The 20,990-nt window shown below is 40.8% G+C and overlaps 1 protein-coding gene across 3 annotated transcripts in view; it reads left to right on the forward strand.

Moving 5' to 3' along the window:
• The window catches only part of LOC124605527 (AP-5 complex subunit zeta-1-like), a 165,601-nt gene that overhangs the window by 91,423 nt on the left and 53,188 nt on the right, over nucleotides 1-20,990 (forward strand). For all 3 annotated transcript variants that reach the window (XM_047137271.1, XM_047137273.1, XM_047137272.1), the window contains one exon: nucleotides 20,615-20,811. In XM_047137271.1, the coding sequence (XP_046993227.1) occupies nucleotides 20,615-20,811 (197 nt within the window). The remainder of the gene's footprint in view (nucleotides 1-20,614; nucleotides 20,812-20,990) is intronic.

The raw sequence follows: 20,990 nt of genomic DNA on the forward strand, positions 1-20,990 counted from the left end.
TGGATGATGCCTGATAACTTGTTACATGTCTCTTTCCTAATAACACCCTTTGTTTGCTGCCAGAGATATAAGATTTGAACCATTTTGCAGCATTTCCTGTTACACTATAATACTCTAATTTGCTTAAAATTATATTGTGACTTACACAGTCAAATGCTTTTGACAGATCACAAAATATACCAGTTGCCTGCAATTTTTTATCTAATGAATTAAGCACAGTTTCACTGTAAGTGTAGATAGCCTTCTCAATATCAGAACCCTTTAGAAATCCGAACTGTGACTTTGACAGTATGTTATTTGAGATAAGATGGTTATAAAGCTGATTGTACATTACTTTTTCTAAAATTTTTGAGAATGCAGGCAAAAGTGAAATTGGACAGAAATTTGATGCTATTTCTTTATCTCCCTTCTTAAACAGTGGCTTAACTTCAGCATATTTTAACCATTCAGGAAATATTCCACTGATAAATGACTGGTTACACAGATAGCTTAATATGTTACTTAACTCAGAATCACATTCTTTAATTAGCTTTGTTGATATTTCATCATACCCACTAGATGTTTTTGATTTTAAAGATTTTATGATGGACATTATTTCTGCTGGGGTAGTGAGGGTCAAATTCTTATTATGGAAGTTACTTGAAATATCTGGTCTGAGGTATTCCATAGCAGCATCTAAAGAACCTGACAACTCCATCTTTTCAGTAACAGTTATGAAATGTTTGTAAAAAAGTTCTGCAACACTATACACATCTGTCACCAATGTATCAGTTACTCTTAATGCCATTTGTCCCTCTTCATGTCTGGTTCTACCAGTCTCCTCCTTCACTATATCCCATATATTGTCTTTATTTTGTTATCTGATATGACTATCTTTTCCTTGAGTAAGTCTTTAGGATATTCACAAACTTATGGCATACATCATATTTTTCAAGATTTGAATTGATTTCAATAGCAGCAGTGCTCTGCACTTGGTACAGTTACTCACATAAACTAACTTTTAATGCATGGTTTTCTCTAAATACAAGTATTAAAATAATCTGTCTTCACATTAGAGAATATATCACAAACTGCCTCCATTTTGGGCATGGGATGGTGTAGTTAGCATGGCAAAATGTGCTACAAAGCACTACTTCTGTGTTGTAGGTATACCCCTTGATAGTACCCAGCCTCTCCGAGAACGTATTCTCATATTGTATTAGCAACTGAGTTAGTTCCTTTTGTTGTGCAGATTCTGATTTATGAGTTCCCTCTTTTCTCCGGTGTTCTCATTTATAAATTCATTGTAATATTCTTTTGTTTATCATAGCATTCATATGAATGCATAACCTGTAGGCTTTCATAATTTACTCGAAATCTTCGGCAGTACTTTCCATGGTTTGCTTGCGTGCTTGACATTGGCAATACAGTTTGCTTACCCTCGTTTACAAGACTTAGTTCTCTGCACAAGAGGTCACTTATCATGTCACTCTGGCACAGAAACTCTATTTCCAGGATGCAAGCAACCGTCAACCCTTTGACTAGTAGGAACGAGCTTTTTTATGGCTTCATTTCCTACTCTGAACACAACTTGTACCTGGTGCCTTATCACTTGAGACTGTGCACTGGTTGTGCTTGGTACTCAGCAATTTTTAACCAGTAAGACAGGTATACTGTTATTTCGACTTATGTGTTTATAAAGTTCTAGGGTCGGGGCGTTCGTCGATGCGCTTGTGTCCACTATCATCTGGGTCAGAACACCGTATATTTCTGCTTGTAATATGGCCTGCACAACATCTTTCTCAGTTTGTTGATCCTTCTGAGGTACGTTCATTAATTCTTCCTCAATGTTAACTCCATTATTGTACCTCAGCATTTTTAGATTTATGTGTGGAATGTGCCCTCACTACATCCTCTCACAGCCAGCAGCGGAGAGCAGATTGTGGCAGGTTTTAGTTTGACGCGTTGGTTATAGTGGGTTGACTGTTGTTGGTCACCTCCACTGTCCTCACGTTATGATTTTGATTATTATTATGATTGTTGGGTCGGATGGTTTGCCTTCCCTGTCGCGTAGTTTGATAAGCTGTATTATTTTGGCATTGTTGGTGGTTGCTATAACCAGCTGTCACATTCGGGAGGCTGGTTGGAATTCTGTATCCATTGTGGCACCATATTTGGTTGCCACTCCGCTGGTTGTTCCTTGTACTCATGCCCTTGGTTACGGTTACTCTGCCACTGCGGGTTACCGTGACCATTGTATTCATTGTTCATGCGCTCGTTGTGACGCCTTTTCCTACTTTGATTCATATACCTATTACCATTATTTCCCCAATTCGGTTGCCTCCATTCATTATGTTTACCATTACCATGTTTGTATAATACTGTTGCAGTAGTTTTTCAGCTTTTTGCTGACTTCAACCTGCATGATTCAGTTTACCTTCACTTTTCATGTCTTCGATAAGCAAATCTCCATAAGCTGTTCAATGTCATATTCCAGTGCATTATAAAGTACTTTTTTATATCACCGGGTAATTTCATTTTAATTAGCCCTATATGTCCCAGTCAGACAATGGTTCATCCCAGTATCATGTCTTATTAATATGCTTTTCAAAATACTTGGGGAGGGTTCCCAGTCTTGGATTGAACATCTGAGAACTGTACAACTTTTTCCTTAGTCTTTCCTGTATACAAGTGGACCAGAACTTTTGTAAAAATGCGTACTCAAACCGCTGCACAGTATGGCATCTCTCGGATGCGTCCATTGCCCAGAGTGCCGTGTCACTTTGCATTAGTGATACAATGAATTGAATTCTTTGTCTTTCCGTCCATCCCCATGGAAAAATATTACGGAAACTTTTAATGATATGCTTTTCACTGTTGAACAGTTGTAACTGCCTATGTTTAATAACATTATGCTCTTTATAGTACAGTGACTTACCACTGTCCATTCCCATCCTCATATCAGGTGGTGAACTGTAAGGTAATCCGCACTGTGAATTTCTGTTGTCAACCAGTGGTACATGCGCATTAGTGCTCTGTGCATTGTTTATGTTTTTGCTCATTTCCAACCGAGGAACCTGATTGGCTGCTGGTCCACAACTGTCAGCTTGCTTTCCCAGTTCGGTTAGTCTCCGAGTGACATCTCTTTGTCAAATGGCTAACTCTGCTGGTACACGTGACTCTAGCTGAACTGATTCCGTTTAATTGTGACAGCACCAGCGTCGGTTTTTGCACTCAGATCCACTGTCGCCTGTTCAGCAGCTGATTTTATGTTTACTTTGATCTTTGATGAGATTTCATGATCCTCTACAGATAGCCACTCATCATACTCTGTTTCAACCTGTAGTGCTTGGGCATCTAGATATTTGTCTACATTCTGACGTGCCTAAAGCTCTACATTTTTGACACGACTTGTCAAGTTTTGAACTTTGTCTCTAACACTAGTGTGAACTATTTGTAAATTTTACATCTCACTAGTTAAGTTTTGGACTAGATCTGGTATTTCTTTGCATTCACCACACATTTCCACAAATTCAGACTGTATGCTATTCAGTTTTTTCTCTAAAATTTGTTCTCTTTGTTCAAGTTCCCTATCGCACTCTTGTTCCCGCTCACTGAGCATTTAAAATAATCTTTGTTCTCTCTCCCGCTCTATTTGATCGAGTCGTTGCAAAACTTCTGCGAAGGGGTCAGCAGTAGGTGAACACACATTGAAATAACTCACTTGTAAACTTTAATGTACTATATTAATAACCACTAACCTTCATGGTAAAGTATACCTGCTTCCTATTACTAGAAACAAGCAAAGAGATAGGGAGAGAAGACAATCTAGGAGCATTCTTCTCCCTTATTAATTGCATAGATGTTATTACATTTAAGTAGTTTACTCCTTGATACTAAGATTAAATTTAATATTTACTATAAAACAGGATAATTTTACGCTGCCTATGTGGTCGGTGAAACACATAAGGTTCGTGTTTTTTTTTATGATACAATTGTCATTGGGGCGGCGCAGTTTGATTCTCAGCCAGGTTGAGGATTTTCTCCACCTGGGTACTGGGTGTTTGTTTGTCCTCATTGTTTCATCAACATTAATGAAAGTGGTGAGATTGGACTGAGTAAAGACTGGGAATTTGTACGGATGCTAATAACCATGCAGTTCGCACCCCACGTACCAAACATCATTATCATCATCACAGCCGTCGCCTTCATGTTCACATCGCATTTTGTGACTCTTGTTCTTAATCTATTCAGTGCTCTCCATGTACTATAGTGTAGTTGCTGCCCTTGTGTGATTTCCTCTTTGGGGTGCAGGTTTGTATATTGCAGAGAGCTCAACAATAAAGATAGGTGGAAAATCACAGATCAGCTTTCTAGCGAATGGGTTGGAACTCTTTCGTGGTTATACGTTAAGTGCAATGGGGGTCAGTTTGTTGCTTTTTCCTCTTTGTTTCAGTGGCCAATTTGTTTCTGATATCTGCTATGGTCAGAAGTGGGTAAACTTTATGGACAAGTGTAGGCCTCAGGCATCAGGTGATATGATAATTAAATCGAAACCCTTAGCTGCTGACAGGAGTTGTTGAAATACATCAATGGGAGCAGCTGAAAATGTGTGCCTCGACCAGGACTCGAACCCGGAACACTACGAATGTAGGTTGTGGACAGTTGGGAATGTGGGTCTCACGGGAAGCGTGCATGGGATAACTCCCTGCAGTCACACTATCCTCTGTGCCCTCGGTGGCTCAGATGGATAGAGCGTCTGCCATGTAAGCAGGAGATCCCGGGTTTGAGTCCCAGTCAGGGCACACATTTTCAGTTATCCCCATTGATGTATTTCAACAACTCCTGTCAGCAGCTAAGGGTTTAGATTAAATTAACATTTGATTCTAGAGAAGCTGCATGGTCATCAATGGTATCTGTTCTTTCGGGAACAAATACCATCTTCATCATGTGATAATCCTGACAGTCTCATTTAAAGCCACGTCTACTTGTTTGGTGTGGCTAGAAGCCCTCCTCCATACTAGTTCCACATATTCTCTGGGTGCAAAACGGTCCCATTGCTGATGATCAAAGAACTTCAGGTTGTGCTCCTCATGTTGGACCAGTCACTATACATATAATATTGTTTCTTGCACATAATTTTTTTTCTTTTAGATAATTGCATTGGTTTTTAAATGTCAGTGTACAGTCTAGGGTGACTCTCAAGTATTTTTGCTTGGTGCAGTGTTGTAGTCTAACCCCTCTCCATTCAATTTCCAACTGTCTTGAGACTTCTCTGTTACGCAGTTGGAATGAGCATACTTGCATTTTTTCTGGATTAGGTCACGGGTGATTTTCTTCGTAGTAGTTTCCCAAAGTATACAAAGCCATCTTCAATTTTCTTTCCACCTCTTCAAATGTTCTTCCCTGAGCAGTAATGGCAGTGTCATCTGTATAAATGAATCTCTCTCTCTCTTTCTGGCTGGTGTGGCTGATCATTTGTGTACATATTGTACAAAGCAAGGGAAAGAAAACTGCCTTGTGGTAATATAGTTGTTGATTTCTGCATCTACTTTTCTTCCTTTTGAGGGTTATGTAGAATTTTCAATTCTGCAACATGCCTCTTAACATGTAAATCAGTCAAATGTCCTTTATTATTCCATAGACCTTTGTGAGGAGTTGTTGGGCTTTAGTGTATCATACGCAGCAGAAAGGTAAATAAAGATAACAGCAGTTATCAATTTCCTTTCAAAACCATCTTCAGTGTGTTGAGTCAGATTTAGTGTTTGACTAAAACATGCTTCCTCTGGTCTAAATCCAGCTTTTTCAGGGATAAGTTTTGTATCGATTTTGGTAGCTATTCTTGACAGAATCATCCTTTCATATAATTTATATGGTTGACAGGTTAAGGAAATAGGACGGAAATTTTCTGGCTCATTTGACTCTTTGCTTGGCTGTAGTAATGTTATTACTTGTGCTTTCGTCCACAGTGCGGGAATCTGAAATGTTTCCAAACATTTGTTCATCATCCTCAGTAGCCATTCATTAGTTTCTGGACCATACTGCTCGATTTGTGAAGTTTGTATTTCATCAGGCTCTGCTGCTTTATTTTCTTTTAATGCTCACACTGCTCTTACGAGTTCTTCAAGTGAGAATGGGGGTTCTGCAGATTAGCACCCTCCTCCACTGTTTTGCTTGAGATTCAAACTAGTCACTTTCTGTCTGGTCTTTCCATTTGGTAGCAGTTGATGAGCAATCTGGTTCAGAGTGACGTTTGTACTTAATTGTGGGCTTGTAAGATCATTGCTAAGATTTTTTATCAGCTTCTGCACTCTTCGACTGTTCGGTTTCATGTCCAGATAAGATAGTAGTTTAGCCCATCTCTCCCTTCTTTGTTCAGCGATGTTTCAATGCAGTTCTACTCCCACTTCAGTTGTATTTGGTGAGAAATGGTCTGCATTCTACTTGCTATGATAGTTGCTCAAGAAGTGCTGAACTTGAGTCAAGGTTAGTTATAGGAATATGCCTCCTTGAGATTTATTTACAATTTTGACAAGTGTTTTGTACTTTCTTGGGTCTGCTTCCATATTTTCAACATCAATATTCAGTTCTCTGAAAGCATTCTAAAGCATTCTTTTGGCTTTCTTGAAATTGAAACAGCATTTGAAGGATACGCTTTCTACTCAGTCAACTTGAGAAACTGTACAAGATATAGGCCAATGTTGCATCCTGGGGAAAGGTTGTTCTGTTGTTTTTGCAACATGATGAGCAATGTTCTCAGTGATGAAGATGTTATCAGAATTATACCATCTGTGCCATCTGCCACTGTTAAATGATGGTCTTAGTTTAGGATCAAAAATATGTTTCAGTCCATCACTTTCTTCCCAGCTGCTTAGTTCTTCCCCATTTTTATGAGTTGAATTATATGCCCAGTCAACACTTTGACAGTTAAAATCCCCCAATACAATCTTGATGTTTTTGCCATGAAATTTATTTGAGTTACGGAAGGAAAAGCAGTATTAGGTGTTTTGTACACTGATGTAATAGTACACAACTGTAACTCAATTTTTACTAATATCTTGTTATGAGGGCATTCTAATACCATCTTCATGCCTTCAGTTCTTGGACTTGGTCATTTACTTCTTCATGTGTTTCTTGCAATGCTGAACTGTGCCATGAATGTTGTTTGCTGTTTTCTGATAGTTAGACTCCGTTCTCTTTTGACAGTCCTTCAATATTTAATGAAGTTGATACAATTTTTGGTCTTGAAGAGCTCTAATTAAATGTGTTTGCCATTTTTCTCAAGTGTTTTTCAGCAGCAGAAGGATTAGCCATTGACACTAGTTCAGTGTTTTCAGGGTATGTTCACTCTACAGCAATCGTTCATGGGGGCTCCTTCCATGTACCCCAGTTCAGATATGGTGAAGTGTTGCAGATACTAAATGGCATACCTCTGGACTCAGAGGTCACATTTTATGAAAGCAGCCTTTTTCTTGTCAGCCTCATCACCCTGTTTCTGCTAGCTTCCCATGTGCGTGTCCATAGTTCGGATAGTCCAAGATGTCATCAATATGTGGCAGTTTGCATACATCCTTTTTGGTAAGTTTGTTCAGCCACTGGAAATCAATGCAGGAATCCCATATGCTGTCTTCCTTTTTCAAGAGGATCACAGGAAAGAAACAAGAACTCTGTGATGGCCAAACGATGTCGTCTTCCAGCATCTGTTTCCCTTTCTTCTGAATGGTCCATCATTCAGCTGTAACTACTATGTATAAACACTGACTGACGAGAGAATTGGTCCTCGTGCCAATATGGTACTTTATATTGGGTTGTCTGATCTACCTTGTTTCTGCTCAGGACATGGATGTATCCAAAAACTCACAGGCACCAAACAACATAGTTCATTCCTCTAGTGGGTAGTTGGTAGTGGAAGTGTAGCGTAATTTCCATCAGTGGCTCCAAACTGCCTTCCTGGAAAACTGCCCACATGCACATAACTTCAGTAATGAGTAGTGGCTGTCCATGGCAGTTGGTGAACCAGAACTCTGCTTGTTCATTTATAATGGTTATGATTATTGCTGGGCATATCAATTTCTTTTGTGCTGTACTAAAGTTTCTCAGCTGAAATCAATGTCTGTACAGCTGATTAGAACTTGTCTTGTTAATAACTGTGGGATAAGTGCACCTTAGATTGTTGTTATCTGATCCTGTTGGTGTAGCTTTGTCAGTCTAGAGCTCCAATCTTTGAGCTTGTGATGCCTGATAGAAGTTTCATTTCTGGAGGACATTATGCCCATCTTCTGGTAAAACAACAGACTCAAAGGGCTGTGTACTATCATTGATTATTATTTTCACAACACACAGATTTTTATCAGGTGGACATTTAGCGTTTGCAACCTTCAGCACAGTGGCCTCTGAGCCTCAGAACAGTCTTCTTCAACTAGTGACCATAAGTATTAAACATCTCAGAAGATGATTGGTTATCAATGACAGCATCAGTGTCATTTCCCAACATCTTGGCAACTGTCATCTGAAATATTTGTATCGATAGTGACCTAACCTTCATAGATGCTTGCCTCATTTATTTTTCCTGCAGGGTAAGAAACCAGACTCTCTGTCCAAGTAGTTCAATGGTTAACACACTAGACTCACATTGGAGATGTCAACAGTTCAAATCCCCTCCAGGCGTCCAGAGTTACATGTTATCTGATTTCCCTAAATCGCTTAAGACAGATATGTCAAGATGGTTCCTTTGAAAGGGCACAGCCAATTCCCATCCCCACCCTTCCTTAATCCAAGCTTGTGCTCCATCTGTGATGACCTCATTGTTAACAGGATGTTAAACACTTATTTTCCTTTTTTTATGTAGAATCTCTGTGTGGTGAAGGGGAATGACTTCAATGCACATTAGAATGACCTTAACAATGATATTGTGAGGGCCTTATCCCATAGGTTGGCTGTAGTTGTCTACATTTGCCTGGCTTTGATAGAATTAGCCTGTTGTACAACATCTTACTGTGTAATAGTCTTGGAACAATCTTCTTCTTTCTGTACTGCAGTGTTCGATGTATCCTGGACATCTACAGTGGGAACAAATTGGCATGTTGTGCTCTGTTCCCTAAATGTCTGTTTTTGTGGTGAGAAGTTGGTTGTGTCTGTATTGTCAAGGACCTCGGATGTGCTGTGATGGTTGTGGTATAAATCTGGGGTATCCAACTTCATTATGCAAGGTTGCTTCATTACTTTGCCTTGTAGGGATATGTACTAATGATAGAACTAACCCCTTTTTCCTGATTTTATATTCAGAGACCAATGGCGATGGGATAAGGACGATGGTAGCAGGCTCCGAGTGAGGCTGGAAGCTACTAGTCTGGACCTGCACACTGGCGGCAGGTGTGTGATGGTCGCCTTCCTGAGAACCCGTGTGACTACTCGGGAATCCGGTCCTGCATCTGCGACTGGGCAGGCCTATTTAGGATGACCGGTGCCCACCCTGAATGGGGAAGGCCCTAGAAAATGTGGGCTAAACATTGGAAGTCACACTTGAACCGGGCTGGGAATCCGCACCCAGTAGGTCACTCCTTATACTGCGGACGTAAACAAAAGAAGAAAGAAATGATTATGACAATAGGGACATGGAATGTCAGGACCCTCCTGGACGTGAACAATTACAGACCAGAGAGAAGAACCGCTCTTATCACCCAAGAACTAGCCCGTCTAGATATAGACATAGCTGCCTTGAGTGAGACAAGACTCTCAGGTGAGGGACACATTAGTGAGGTACGTTCAGGGTACACCATCTTCTGGAAGGGAAAGGATGCAGGAGAACCATGCATCCATGGTGCAGGATTTGCCGTAAAAACGAAAATAGTGAAAGATCTTCGACTTACACCTGTCTCAATTAATGAAAGACTGATGACTCTTAGAGTACCCATTGGTTCAGACAGATTCATCACCTTCGTCTCTGCATATGCTCCTACTTTAGACAGTGATGAAGACACAAAGAATCAGTTCTACCACCAACTGAACAGTACTCTCTCTAAAATACCCATTCAAGATAAATTAATTTTACTTGGTGATTTCAATGCCAGAGTGGGAAGGGACAACCGTTTTTGGAGAGATGTCATGGGTAAACAAGGGGTGGGAAACTGCAATGCAAATGGGTTGTTACTTCTTGGTCTATGTGCTGAGCACAAGCTTTTCATCTCCAATACCCAATTCCGTTTGCGTAACCGCTATAAGACCACATGGATGCACCCACGCTTCAAACATTGGCATCTTATAGACTACGTTATTACGCGACAGCGTGACAAGAAAGACATTCTCATCACAAAAGCAGCACTAAACATCGATGAGTGCTGGACGGACCATAGACTTTTAGTCAGCCGTTTGAGAGTACCAAAGTATCGCAAGCCACGATCCCACTTTTCAAACCCACCACGCAGAAAATTCAACATAAGCAACCTGAACAACAAAAACGTTCGCTCACACTTCCAAGACATACTGTCTGAACAACTTAACAAAGCTCCGGCAACCACAGATGACGTCGAACAAGAATGGACCACATTAAAGAACATCATCAAAGAAACTGCTGAGAATGTTGTTGGTTGTAGTGCACAGAAAAGAAGTGACTGGTTTGATGACAACCACGGAGAAATCCAAGCCATCATCAATGCAAAGCGGGATGCTTACCTATCCCTTGCTCAAGATCCATCCTGCGCAGAAAAGAAAGCACACTTTCAAGAACTCAAGCAGAAATGTCAAAGGGAAATACGAGTAATCAAGAACAAATGGTGGCAACAGAAAGCCACAGAACTCCAAAATCTTTCTGATGCAACGAACCTGCGTGGCTTTTACGCTGGTATTAAAGAGCTGTGTGGACCTATCCGCTCCTCATCAGGAGCACTGAAAGCTGCTGACAACTCCACAATTCTTACTGAAAGTCAGGACATATTAAATCGTTGGAAAGAGCACTTCAGCTCACTGTTAAACAGCCCTTCTACTGCCGCTGGAGATTTTCTCAAAAATGTCCCACAGCACCCTCCAAAACCCTGGCTGGCTGATCCTCCAACTTTTCAAGAATTTTGCAAGGCACTCAAGAGTGTGAAACCTGGGAAGGCTCCTGGACCTGACAGCATCCCGATGGAGCTTATTGAGGGTGGCGGCTTGCCTCTAAAAACTAGACTCTTCTCACTTATTATATTAATGTGGGAAACCCGCAAGGTACCAGCTGACTTGAAGAACTCCACAATTGTCACCATCTTCAAAAAGGGCGACAGAAGCGTCTGTGGTAACTACCGGGGAATATCTCTACTCTCTGTCACTGGAAAAATTTTTGCAAGAATCCTTTTAAATCGCCTCCAGACACTTTCAGAGACTATACTACCTGAGTCTCAATACGGGTTTCGACCTTCAAGAGGGACAATTGACATGATCTTCTGTGCACGACAACTACAGGAGAAGTGCAGAGAACAGCAAAAGCCTTTACTACTTGTTTTCTACGATCTAGAAAAGGCCTTTGCTACAGTTCCCAGAGAAGCCATGTGGATGGTCTTAAAACGCTTCGGCTGCCCTGAACATTTTGTTGACCTGATTGAAGCTCTCCACGTTGATATGACTGGACAGGTCCTCTGCCAGAATGAAATGACTGGTGAATTCCCAATAACAAGTGGGCTTAAACAAGGATGCGTTCTTGCACCAACATTATTTGCATTGTATCTGGCAGCTATGCTTTACGAGACAACCGTAAACAATGCAGGAATAGAACTTAAGTACGGGTTTGATGGAGGATTATTCAACCAGTCCAGACTCCATTCAAAAAGGTTCACCAGTACCACTCGTGTGACAGAGCCGCAGGATGCTGATGACAATGCCTCTCCAGCTCATTCACCTGCAGAGTTGCAGCTGTCAGTTGATTCCTTCAGCAGGGCGTACGAACGATTTGGTCTCTCCATCAATATTCCAAAGACAAAGGTGATGGCGCAGCCAACGCCTGGCTCCTCCGTTCCTGACTTCAGCATATCCATCTATTATACACCCTTGGAACAAGTGGACCATTTCCTCTACCTGGGAAGCATACTGTCATCCAACTGCTCATCTGGAAATGATGTGGAGAATAGATTACGTGCTGCACATGTAGCATTTGGTCGTCTTACAAAGCGTGTCTTCCTGAATAAAGACCTAACACTGTACACCAAACTGATGGTGTACAAAGCTGTAGTCATTTCCACCCTGCTATATGGTTGCGAAACCTGGACGTTATATCGCTGCGATCTGAAGAAACTAGAATGCTTCAACCAACAGAAGCTAAGATATATCATGAACCTGAAATGGGATGACTTCATATCCAACACGGCTGTTCTAGAGAAAGCAAAAATGCATAGCATGGAAGCTCTTATCATTGGGTATCAACTCAGATGGGTCGGACATGTCCAGCGGATGAAAAATGACAGACTTCCACGCCAAATGCTGTACAGCGAAGTGAGCACAGGTAAAAGGCCACGAGGTGCCCCTCTCAAATGTTATAAGGATCAGTACAAGAAAAATCTGAAAAACTTGAACATCGATCCGAGTAACTGGCCCACAATAGCAGAAGACCGAAGTCGCTGGCGCTCAGTTACCTCAAATGCTCTTCAAAACTTTGAGCTGGAACGTCGAAGAATGGAGAATGACAAACGCCAGAGACGTAAACTCCTCCAGGCTCAGCCACGTCCTCCACCTTCCATCAGCTGTAATGTCTGTGGCCGCCTGTTCCACGCTAGGATTGGATTGCTAAGCCATCAACGACACTTCCACGCCTGAACCGTGACAGAGGAAATCTCAGGAGAGAAATGAAAACTCGGATACGAGTATCAGCCGACGACGACGACGATGATTCAGAGATGCTGCTTTGACCCATTTTGGTTCAAGATTAAGATATCATAAACCCTCGTATTTCTTTTTGATATTTTCCATTTTAGCAATATGAGATCCCGGTGGTCTTAATGAATGTCACTGGTATGATATATGAAAGTTGTTGAATATCTTTTGGCATACTATTGTCTGCTGCACTGTCTCAATGAGCTGGCACCACTTGATGATCTCCTCTGTTGTGGTAACACCCTTCAACAAAAGGTTCACTTCGTAGACATCCTCTGTGACATACTTTGTTAAGTGTTAAACATTGACAGCTTCCCTCATGTTCGTGTTCACTGTTTGCCGAGGCCAAAACATATAGAAATGACTTTGTCATCTTCCATGGTGTAGGGCCCTGTTGTCAGTTGTACTTCAGCTATGTGAACATGCCTTTGGTTGTCATTAAATAATTTCTTAATTTCTACTCAAATTTGTGTCAGCAACTTGAACTTTCCTTGTTGACAAGCTGCTGCTAGTCTGTGGCATTCATATGCAGGTGTTGGACAGAAATATGGAAACACCAAAATCACAACAAATTACCATGCCCAATACAGTGTAGAAAACCGCTGGCATTCAAAACAGCTTCCATTCATTTTGGAATGGATAAAAACAGGTCCCGTATGGTTTTCAAGGGAATATTATACCAGTCTTCCTGCAAAATAGTGGCAACTTCAGGTAAAGATGATAAAGATGGATAGTGTTCTTCTGTACAAAGTAGACCACAAAGGCTGAATAATATTGAGTGAGATCTAGTGACTTTGGTGACCAGGGGAACTACAGTAATTCCTCCTCATGCTCACAAAACCAGTCCTGGACAATGCAAGCAGTGTTAACAGGTGCCCTGTCTTCTTGAAACACGGCATCACCAGTGAGCAACAAATATCATACCATGGGATGGACCTAGTCAGCCAATATGATCACATAATTCTTGGCAGAATTGTGACCTTACCAAAGTAGTCATGGGGCCCATGGAATACCATGAAACAGCTGCCCAAATCAACACCAAACTTCTGCCATGTTACACCCTTGGGACAAAAACTTGTCCTAAAGTTGAAAACAGTGCGAAACAAAGCTCACCCGACCAAATGACACTCTTTCATTGCTTCATAGTCCATGTTTTATGACTTCAGCATCATGTTTTCCTGTCATGGGTATTTGCATCACTGATGTGTGCTTTTGGAACTCCAGTTTGCCCTGCAGTTCCCAGCTAATGGAGCTACCTTCATGTTGTTTTGTTGCTGACAGGGTTTGCGCAAGTGCCGCATTAAATTCTGCAGTGACTTAGTGGATGAGGTTTTTTGCTTTCCCTGTATGTGTTACAGATCTTTGACATAGTGCCTCTTGAAACACCAAACTCTTTAGCTACCTAGGTTACAGAAGCACTCACCATACAATCTCCAAAATTTGTACACATCTGAATTCACATAGCTCCAACATAATACACTCACAACAATACAGAACATAGTTCCGATCATGACTGATACTTGCAATATATTGAGGGCACTGTACATGTGCCATTCATGGTCAGATACTGACCACCACCTGCAGGCTGTGCTAGCATCTGCATTTAGGTTCAAGCCTGTATTTCTCACAGTGTTTCCAAATTTTTATTCAACCCTGTACAAGTAGACATTGTCAAGATACACCACGTCATCCGACCAAATGTATTTAGTGGCACAATCAAATCTGTGTCACTGTTTCATCAGGTTCTAGCCAGCATCTCCAAAAAACACTACTGGATGCCTGCTATTTCTCTCACTCATTGATACTTTTGTATCCATGAGTACTTTGACAATGAGGGCCATAGGAAGTACTCAGGTTCCTGCCCTTTTAAGCAACAGTTTTTGTGTAATTTTATTGGAGTCACAGCTATGTAATTATCTGAGATACTCTGTCTCTTCACCAAACTATATCACATAACATCTAGGACCAAGTACTAGCTATGAGAGCATCATCATCAACAAGAACGAACAAAGTGAAAGTACATTTATTGAGCTTATACAAAAAGGGGATATGTAGCTGAGCTGTCTGTCTCAGCAGAGTGTCATCTCATTCAAACATACATAGAAAATTCTTCCAGAGATTTTTAATGTTTCATGATAAATAATTGCGTGAGACAGGAAACAAACTGGTGATGCGCACATCACTGGCCATTGGCTCTAACCTAAACACCACTGCGGACGATGCACAGCATGCTGTAATATTCTAGAAAATCGTACTATGAACGCATATCACATACACTAACCTACTCTGAAATCTCAACTGTTCTTTCCCCACTGTGTTGCAACACTCTTACCTAATCGGGCAAATCCTCTTCTGTGTGCCTCTAGCCACATCTGCTTCATTATTACTATTATTCCTGTTGTCAAGCTCCACTTGTGGTCCACAAGTGTTTCTCTCTCTCTCTCTCTCTCTCTCTCTCTCTCTCTCTCTCTCTCTCTCTCTAATCAAAACACCTTCACTTCTCAGTCCCACTCCTCATCCATACTGTTACCAGTTAACCTAGCCTGCTTTTCTTTTTGTACACTCACCTGTTTCATTGTTACTTTCACCGTTGCATCTACACCTGTTTCCTCTGACTTGCAACACTTTGTTTCATCTTTCACATTCTGTTGCCATTTCTCTCCTTCTGTTTATGTGCATTAATCTCATGCCTTGTCAGTTTCCCTTTACAACTCTTCCTTTTCAATTTTTTTATATTCTTTTTTCTATCATATGTATCATTGTCAAGGGAAATGCACTTAAATTTCTTCCGTAATCTTGGTCAGAGTCTTCGCGTTTAAAATTAACAATAATATTATTATATATTCTTCGTATAGTGATTGTTGTGAATTTTGTCACTGTATCTGATCTGTCTCATTATAATAACTTGTTTAAATCATTGTTTTTGCCACAAAATTCTCCGTTTGATTATGGTACTCTCATTTCCTCTGAGTGTATTTCTTTTCTTATTTTGAAGACTGTCCATGATCGCGAATGAAAGTGACCTGCTTGCACCCTTCCCTACCTTCCTTTTGTTTGTTCACCAGTGAAAATTAATGACAGTCCCAAAAGCTGAAAAAAGTCCATTGTCTTTTTAATTGGCATTTCTTTCCCTTAATACATATGTTTTGGAGGTGTCAGTTTGGGGTGTTTTATATAATTGTGTTATGGTATTTTACCTTTTCTATTATAATCTGCTGAAAGTATTATATATTTTCTATCTTTGTTCAGTATGGAAAGTAGAAGTATTGAGAAACATCAGCATCAAGAATATCACACTCATTTGTTGTTGGACACTATAGCATTGTTTTATTGCATACTCCTTCAGTACCCAGCATTGGCCAAGCATGTATTTATTCCATCTTCTATTAGTCCATCTCCTCGTAACCTAACCCAACCTAACCTAATTTCTGTCCATCTCCTCTTATGTTTGTCCATTTCCTGCTTCCTCCTTCTTTCCCCACGTTATCACCCCTTCTTTCTCCATGTTATCACCCCTTCTTTCTCCATGTTATCACCCCTTCTTTCTCCATGTTATCACCCCACATCAGTAAAAGGTAGGTGGTTTTACCCCCACAGTATTTCTTTCCAGATTATAACTAACGTATGTACCAAATTTGGTTGAAATTGTTCCAGAGTGTTAGGATGAGCTTTCTAACCATGGCATTGCTTGTGTACACACGTCAAATACATTTCACGTATATTTAAATATTTCACATGTATTTGTACACATATTTCACCTGTATCTCTAGTGAATTTCACCTGCAGTTTCATTTTCACATAGCACAATATTTATGATGTTGTATCTTCTAAAATACATATCATTCAATGATATATTTTTGTAGGTTCATTCACCAGCATATGTGGATACTGTCTGCAAATGTGCTGCGAATAGAGATAATAGCAAAGAAGTAATAAATTTAAATGTCATACATGTTGCAGCAGTTTTTCATGCATCTCAGTGTTTATGATTTCATATTTCGTGAACTGCGGTAAAACCCTGTTTCTACATTTTACATTTTCCTACTTTTTATGTTCACTTTTATTGGTCCCAACAGACGTCCTATTCTCTCAATTCACCACTTGCTTTCCCGTCATTAGTGATTCCATGTCAGAACATTTCCTCTTTTGTAAGTTTTCTTTGACGTTATCACAACCAGTAACAGTGATTTTCATAGTGATTTCCGCAAAAAGTGCATCATATTCCTGATCAGTCAGCCTTGGAACAAAGCAGAAAACACAGACTATGCACAAAGATATTGATCTTGGAACATAGCAGTAGTGCAGTAAACGAGATTTTCATTGTCATCATGCTGGGTCGTGGCTGCCTGTAGTACACGTTCGCAGTATTTGGAAGAGTGAGAAATTATGCTGAGTCACTGCCTTAATGATAATCACAGTGTGATGATAGTGACTCTAGAAGCAACTTTCCTTGTGTTCATTGCACAGCTTTAATTTAATTTAATTTCACAGTAATTTACACAGATAAACACTGTTTTTGAAGATGGCCGTGTTCAATGGACTTTCATGGATTGTTGTTACTTCCATGTGAAGTACACTAATCTGTACTTGGCACATGCAGTCTTAGGTTGGTATGACCTGATGTCAGACGTAAACATTCTTCCCCAGGACACTCTGTCAAATGATAACGATTTCTGCCTTCTTTCTCACGCTGGAAGTCCATGAACAAAGTGACCTCCTTGTCAGCAAGAAGCTATAGATTTTGTGCCCATTGTTATCTGTTTATAGAGGCTGCCATCTTTTGTGTTTTTTAACCAATAGTGTATTAAAAGTTTTATTTGCTGTAATTTTATAATGATTATCAATAATAAGTATATCTAAAAACAAAGATGATGAGACTTACCAAACAAAAGTGCTGGCAGGTCGATAGACACACAAACAAACACAAACATACACACAAAATTCAAGCTTTCGCAACAAACGGTTGCTTCATCAGGAAAGAGGGAAGGAGAGGGAAAGACGAAAGGATGTGGATTTTAAGGGAGAGGGTAAGGAGTCATTCCAATCCCGGGAGCGGAAAGAATTACCTTAGGGGGGAAAAAAGGACAGGTATACACTCACACACACACACACAGACACACAGACACACACACACACACACACACACACACACACACACACACACACACACATATATCCATCCACACATACGCAAGCAGACATTTGTAAAGCCAAAGAGTTTGGGCAGAGATGTCAGTTGAGGCGGAAGTAAAGAGGCAAAGATGTTGTTGAAAGACAGGTGAGGTATGCCGGCCGGTGTGGCCGTGCGGTTAAAGGCGCTTCAGTCTGGAACTGCGTGACCGCTACGGTCGCAGGTTCGAATCCTGCCTCGGGCATGGATGTGTGTGATGTCTTTAGGTTAGTTAGGTTTAATTAGTTCTAAGTTCTAGGCGACTGATGACCTCAGAAGTTAAGTCGCATAGTGCTCAGAGCCATTTGAACCATTTTGAACAGGTGAGGTATGAGCGGCGGCAACTTGAAATTAGCGGAGGTTGAGGCCTGGCGGATAACGAGAAGAGAGGATATACTGAAGGGCAAGTTCCCATCTCCGGAGTTCTGACAGGTTGGTGTTAGTGGGAAGTATCCAGATAACTCGGACGGTGTAACACTGTGCCAAGATGTGCTGGCCGTGCACCAAGGCATGTTTAGCCACAGGGTGATTCTCATTACCAACAAACACTGTCTGGCTGTGTCCATTCATGCGAATGGACAGTTTGTTGCTGGTCGTTCCCACATAGAAAGCTTCACAGTGTAGGCAGGTCAGTTGGTAAATCACGTGGGTGCTTTCACACGTGGCTCTGCCTTTGATCGTGTACACCTTCCGGGTTACAGGACTGGAGTAGGTGGTAGTGGGAGGGTGCATGGGACAGGTTATCCTCCACACTCCACCAAGAGCGTCTTTCCGCTGTCCACCTAACCTTTGTAACCTCTTAGTTCACCCCTATGAAATCCCCAAACCACCTTCCCTACCCTCTGGCTCCTATCCTTGTAACCGCCCCCGGTGCAAAACCTGTCCCATGCACCCTCCCACCACCACCTACTCCAGTCCTGTAACCCGGAAGGTGTACACGATCAAAGGCAGAGCCACGTGTGAAAGCACCCACGTGATTTACCAACTGACCTGCCTACACTGTGAAGCTTTCTATGTGGGAACGACCAGCAACAAACTGTCCATTCGCATGAATGGACACAGCCAGACAGTGTTTGTTGGTAATGAGAATCACCCTGTGGCTAAACATGGCTTGGTGCACAGCCAGCATATCTTGGCACAGTGTTACACCGTCCGAGTTATCTGGATACTTCCCACTAACACCAACCTGTCCGAACTCCGGAGATGGGAACTTGCCCTTCAGTATATCCTCTCTTCTCGTTATCCGCCAGGCCTCAACCTCCGCTAATTTCGAGTTGCCGCCACTCATACCTCACCTGTCTTTCAACAACATCTTTGCCTCTTTACTTCCGCCTCAACTGACATCTCTGCCCAAACTCTTTGCCTTTACAAATGTCTGCTTGTGTCTGTGTATGTGCGGATGGATATGTGTGTGTGTGCGAGTGTATACCTGTCCTTTTTTCCCCCTAAGGCAAGTCTTTCCGCTCCCGGGATTGGAATCACTCCTTACCCTCTCCCTTAAAACCCGTATCCTTTCGTCTTTCCCTCTCCTTCCCTCTTTCCTGATGAAGCAACCGTTTGTTGCGAAAGCTTGAATTTTGTGTGTATGTTTGTATTTGTTTGTGTGTCTATCGACCTGTCAGCGCTTTTGTTTGGTAAGTCTTGTCGTCTTTGTTTTTAGATATATTTTTCCCATGTGGAATGTTTCCCTCTATTATATTCTTATTAATAATAAATCTCAATTAGAACATGGATATCTTTTTAATGTGGTTTCATGAAACAGCACAGCTAATTACTGTAAGAAAGAAACAAAAACAATTAATTGTTTCAGATTTATTTAAATAGGCAAAATTTAAATTACTTTAATTTCATATTTTCAACAATATAAAGAAAATGACAGGAAAAGTAAGTTATTCATTTTCACTTGTCGTATTTCCTATGCTTTCCCATGTTTTACACTTTCCTGCATTTTACACTTTTTTGGATCAGTCAGCTGAAAAGTGTAAAAAAGGCATTTTACTGTACGTGTCATAGAAAGATGTATTTTTACTGGTACATTCAGTGGTATATGTAAATACTGTCTGCAAAATGTGTCACAAATACAGGTACCAGTGAAGATGTATAAATTAAAACGTTGTGCCTCATGTGGCAGTTTTACTATATGAACTGCTAAAATGTAATAGACTTTCATTTCCTTTCATTATTTTGTGGGGTTTTGTCAGTGAGGAAAAGTTTCTTAAAGTTTTGAAATTATGTGTAAACTTTGTTTCAAGACATTAAGTGCTCTCATCTTTAATACTGGATGAATAAACTATGGATATTAATTCATCGGTGGTCTACATTGCTTGTTCACCCCCACCCCTTTGATAGGTAGGTGGTTCTTACCCTCACAGTGATTACCTCCAGACAGTAAGTGATATGTGTACCAAGTTTGGTTGAAATCCCTCCAGTGGTTTAGGAGGAGATGTGGACATTACATACACACACACACACACACACACACACACACACACACACGTTCATATGTACATCCACTTTTATACTATGTATTTATATAATTACCTCAGCTACTCATATTTGGTGCAGACAGTCTAAGCATTGCTTGTATTTCATTACACCTCTGGTTATTATGATACCTAACTGTTACAGCTTCTGCACAGCCTGTTGGATCTGCCAGTTCTTGCTGCAAGCTTGTTACTGCATCAGGTACCTGCTGTATTGCCCACAGAACAGAGCAGTAATAGTTGCTGGGCAAGTCTTGTGGTTGATGTACGATCTGCAGCTTTCCGATCTACCTTTAGTTATCTCTTAAGACAACAGAGCCAGAAAGGTCAACTCCCTGGAAGGTACATTTTCATTTAGCATATCCACTTTAGTTTATTGCAGTACAATACAATTTTACACATAACTTTTAATTTTTGGGCATGTTATGCACGGATTTATATTTTACATTTTTCTTGTTTGTCAAAGATGTGGTTAACGAGGAAACCACTGTGATGTAGAACGTAATTTAGAAACTCTTCTC

The sequence above is a fragment of the Schistocerca americana genome, chromosome 3 (genome assembly GCF_021461395.2).
Source record: "Schistocerca americana isolate TAMUIC-IGC-003095 chromosome 3, iqSchAmer2.1, whole genome shotgun sequence".
Lineage (NCBI taxonomy): Eukaryota > Metazoa > Arthropoda > Insecta > Orthoptera > Acrididae > Schistocerca > Schistocerca americana.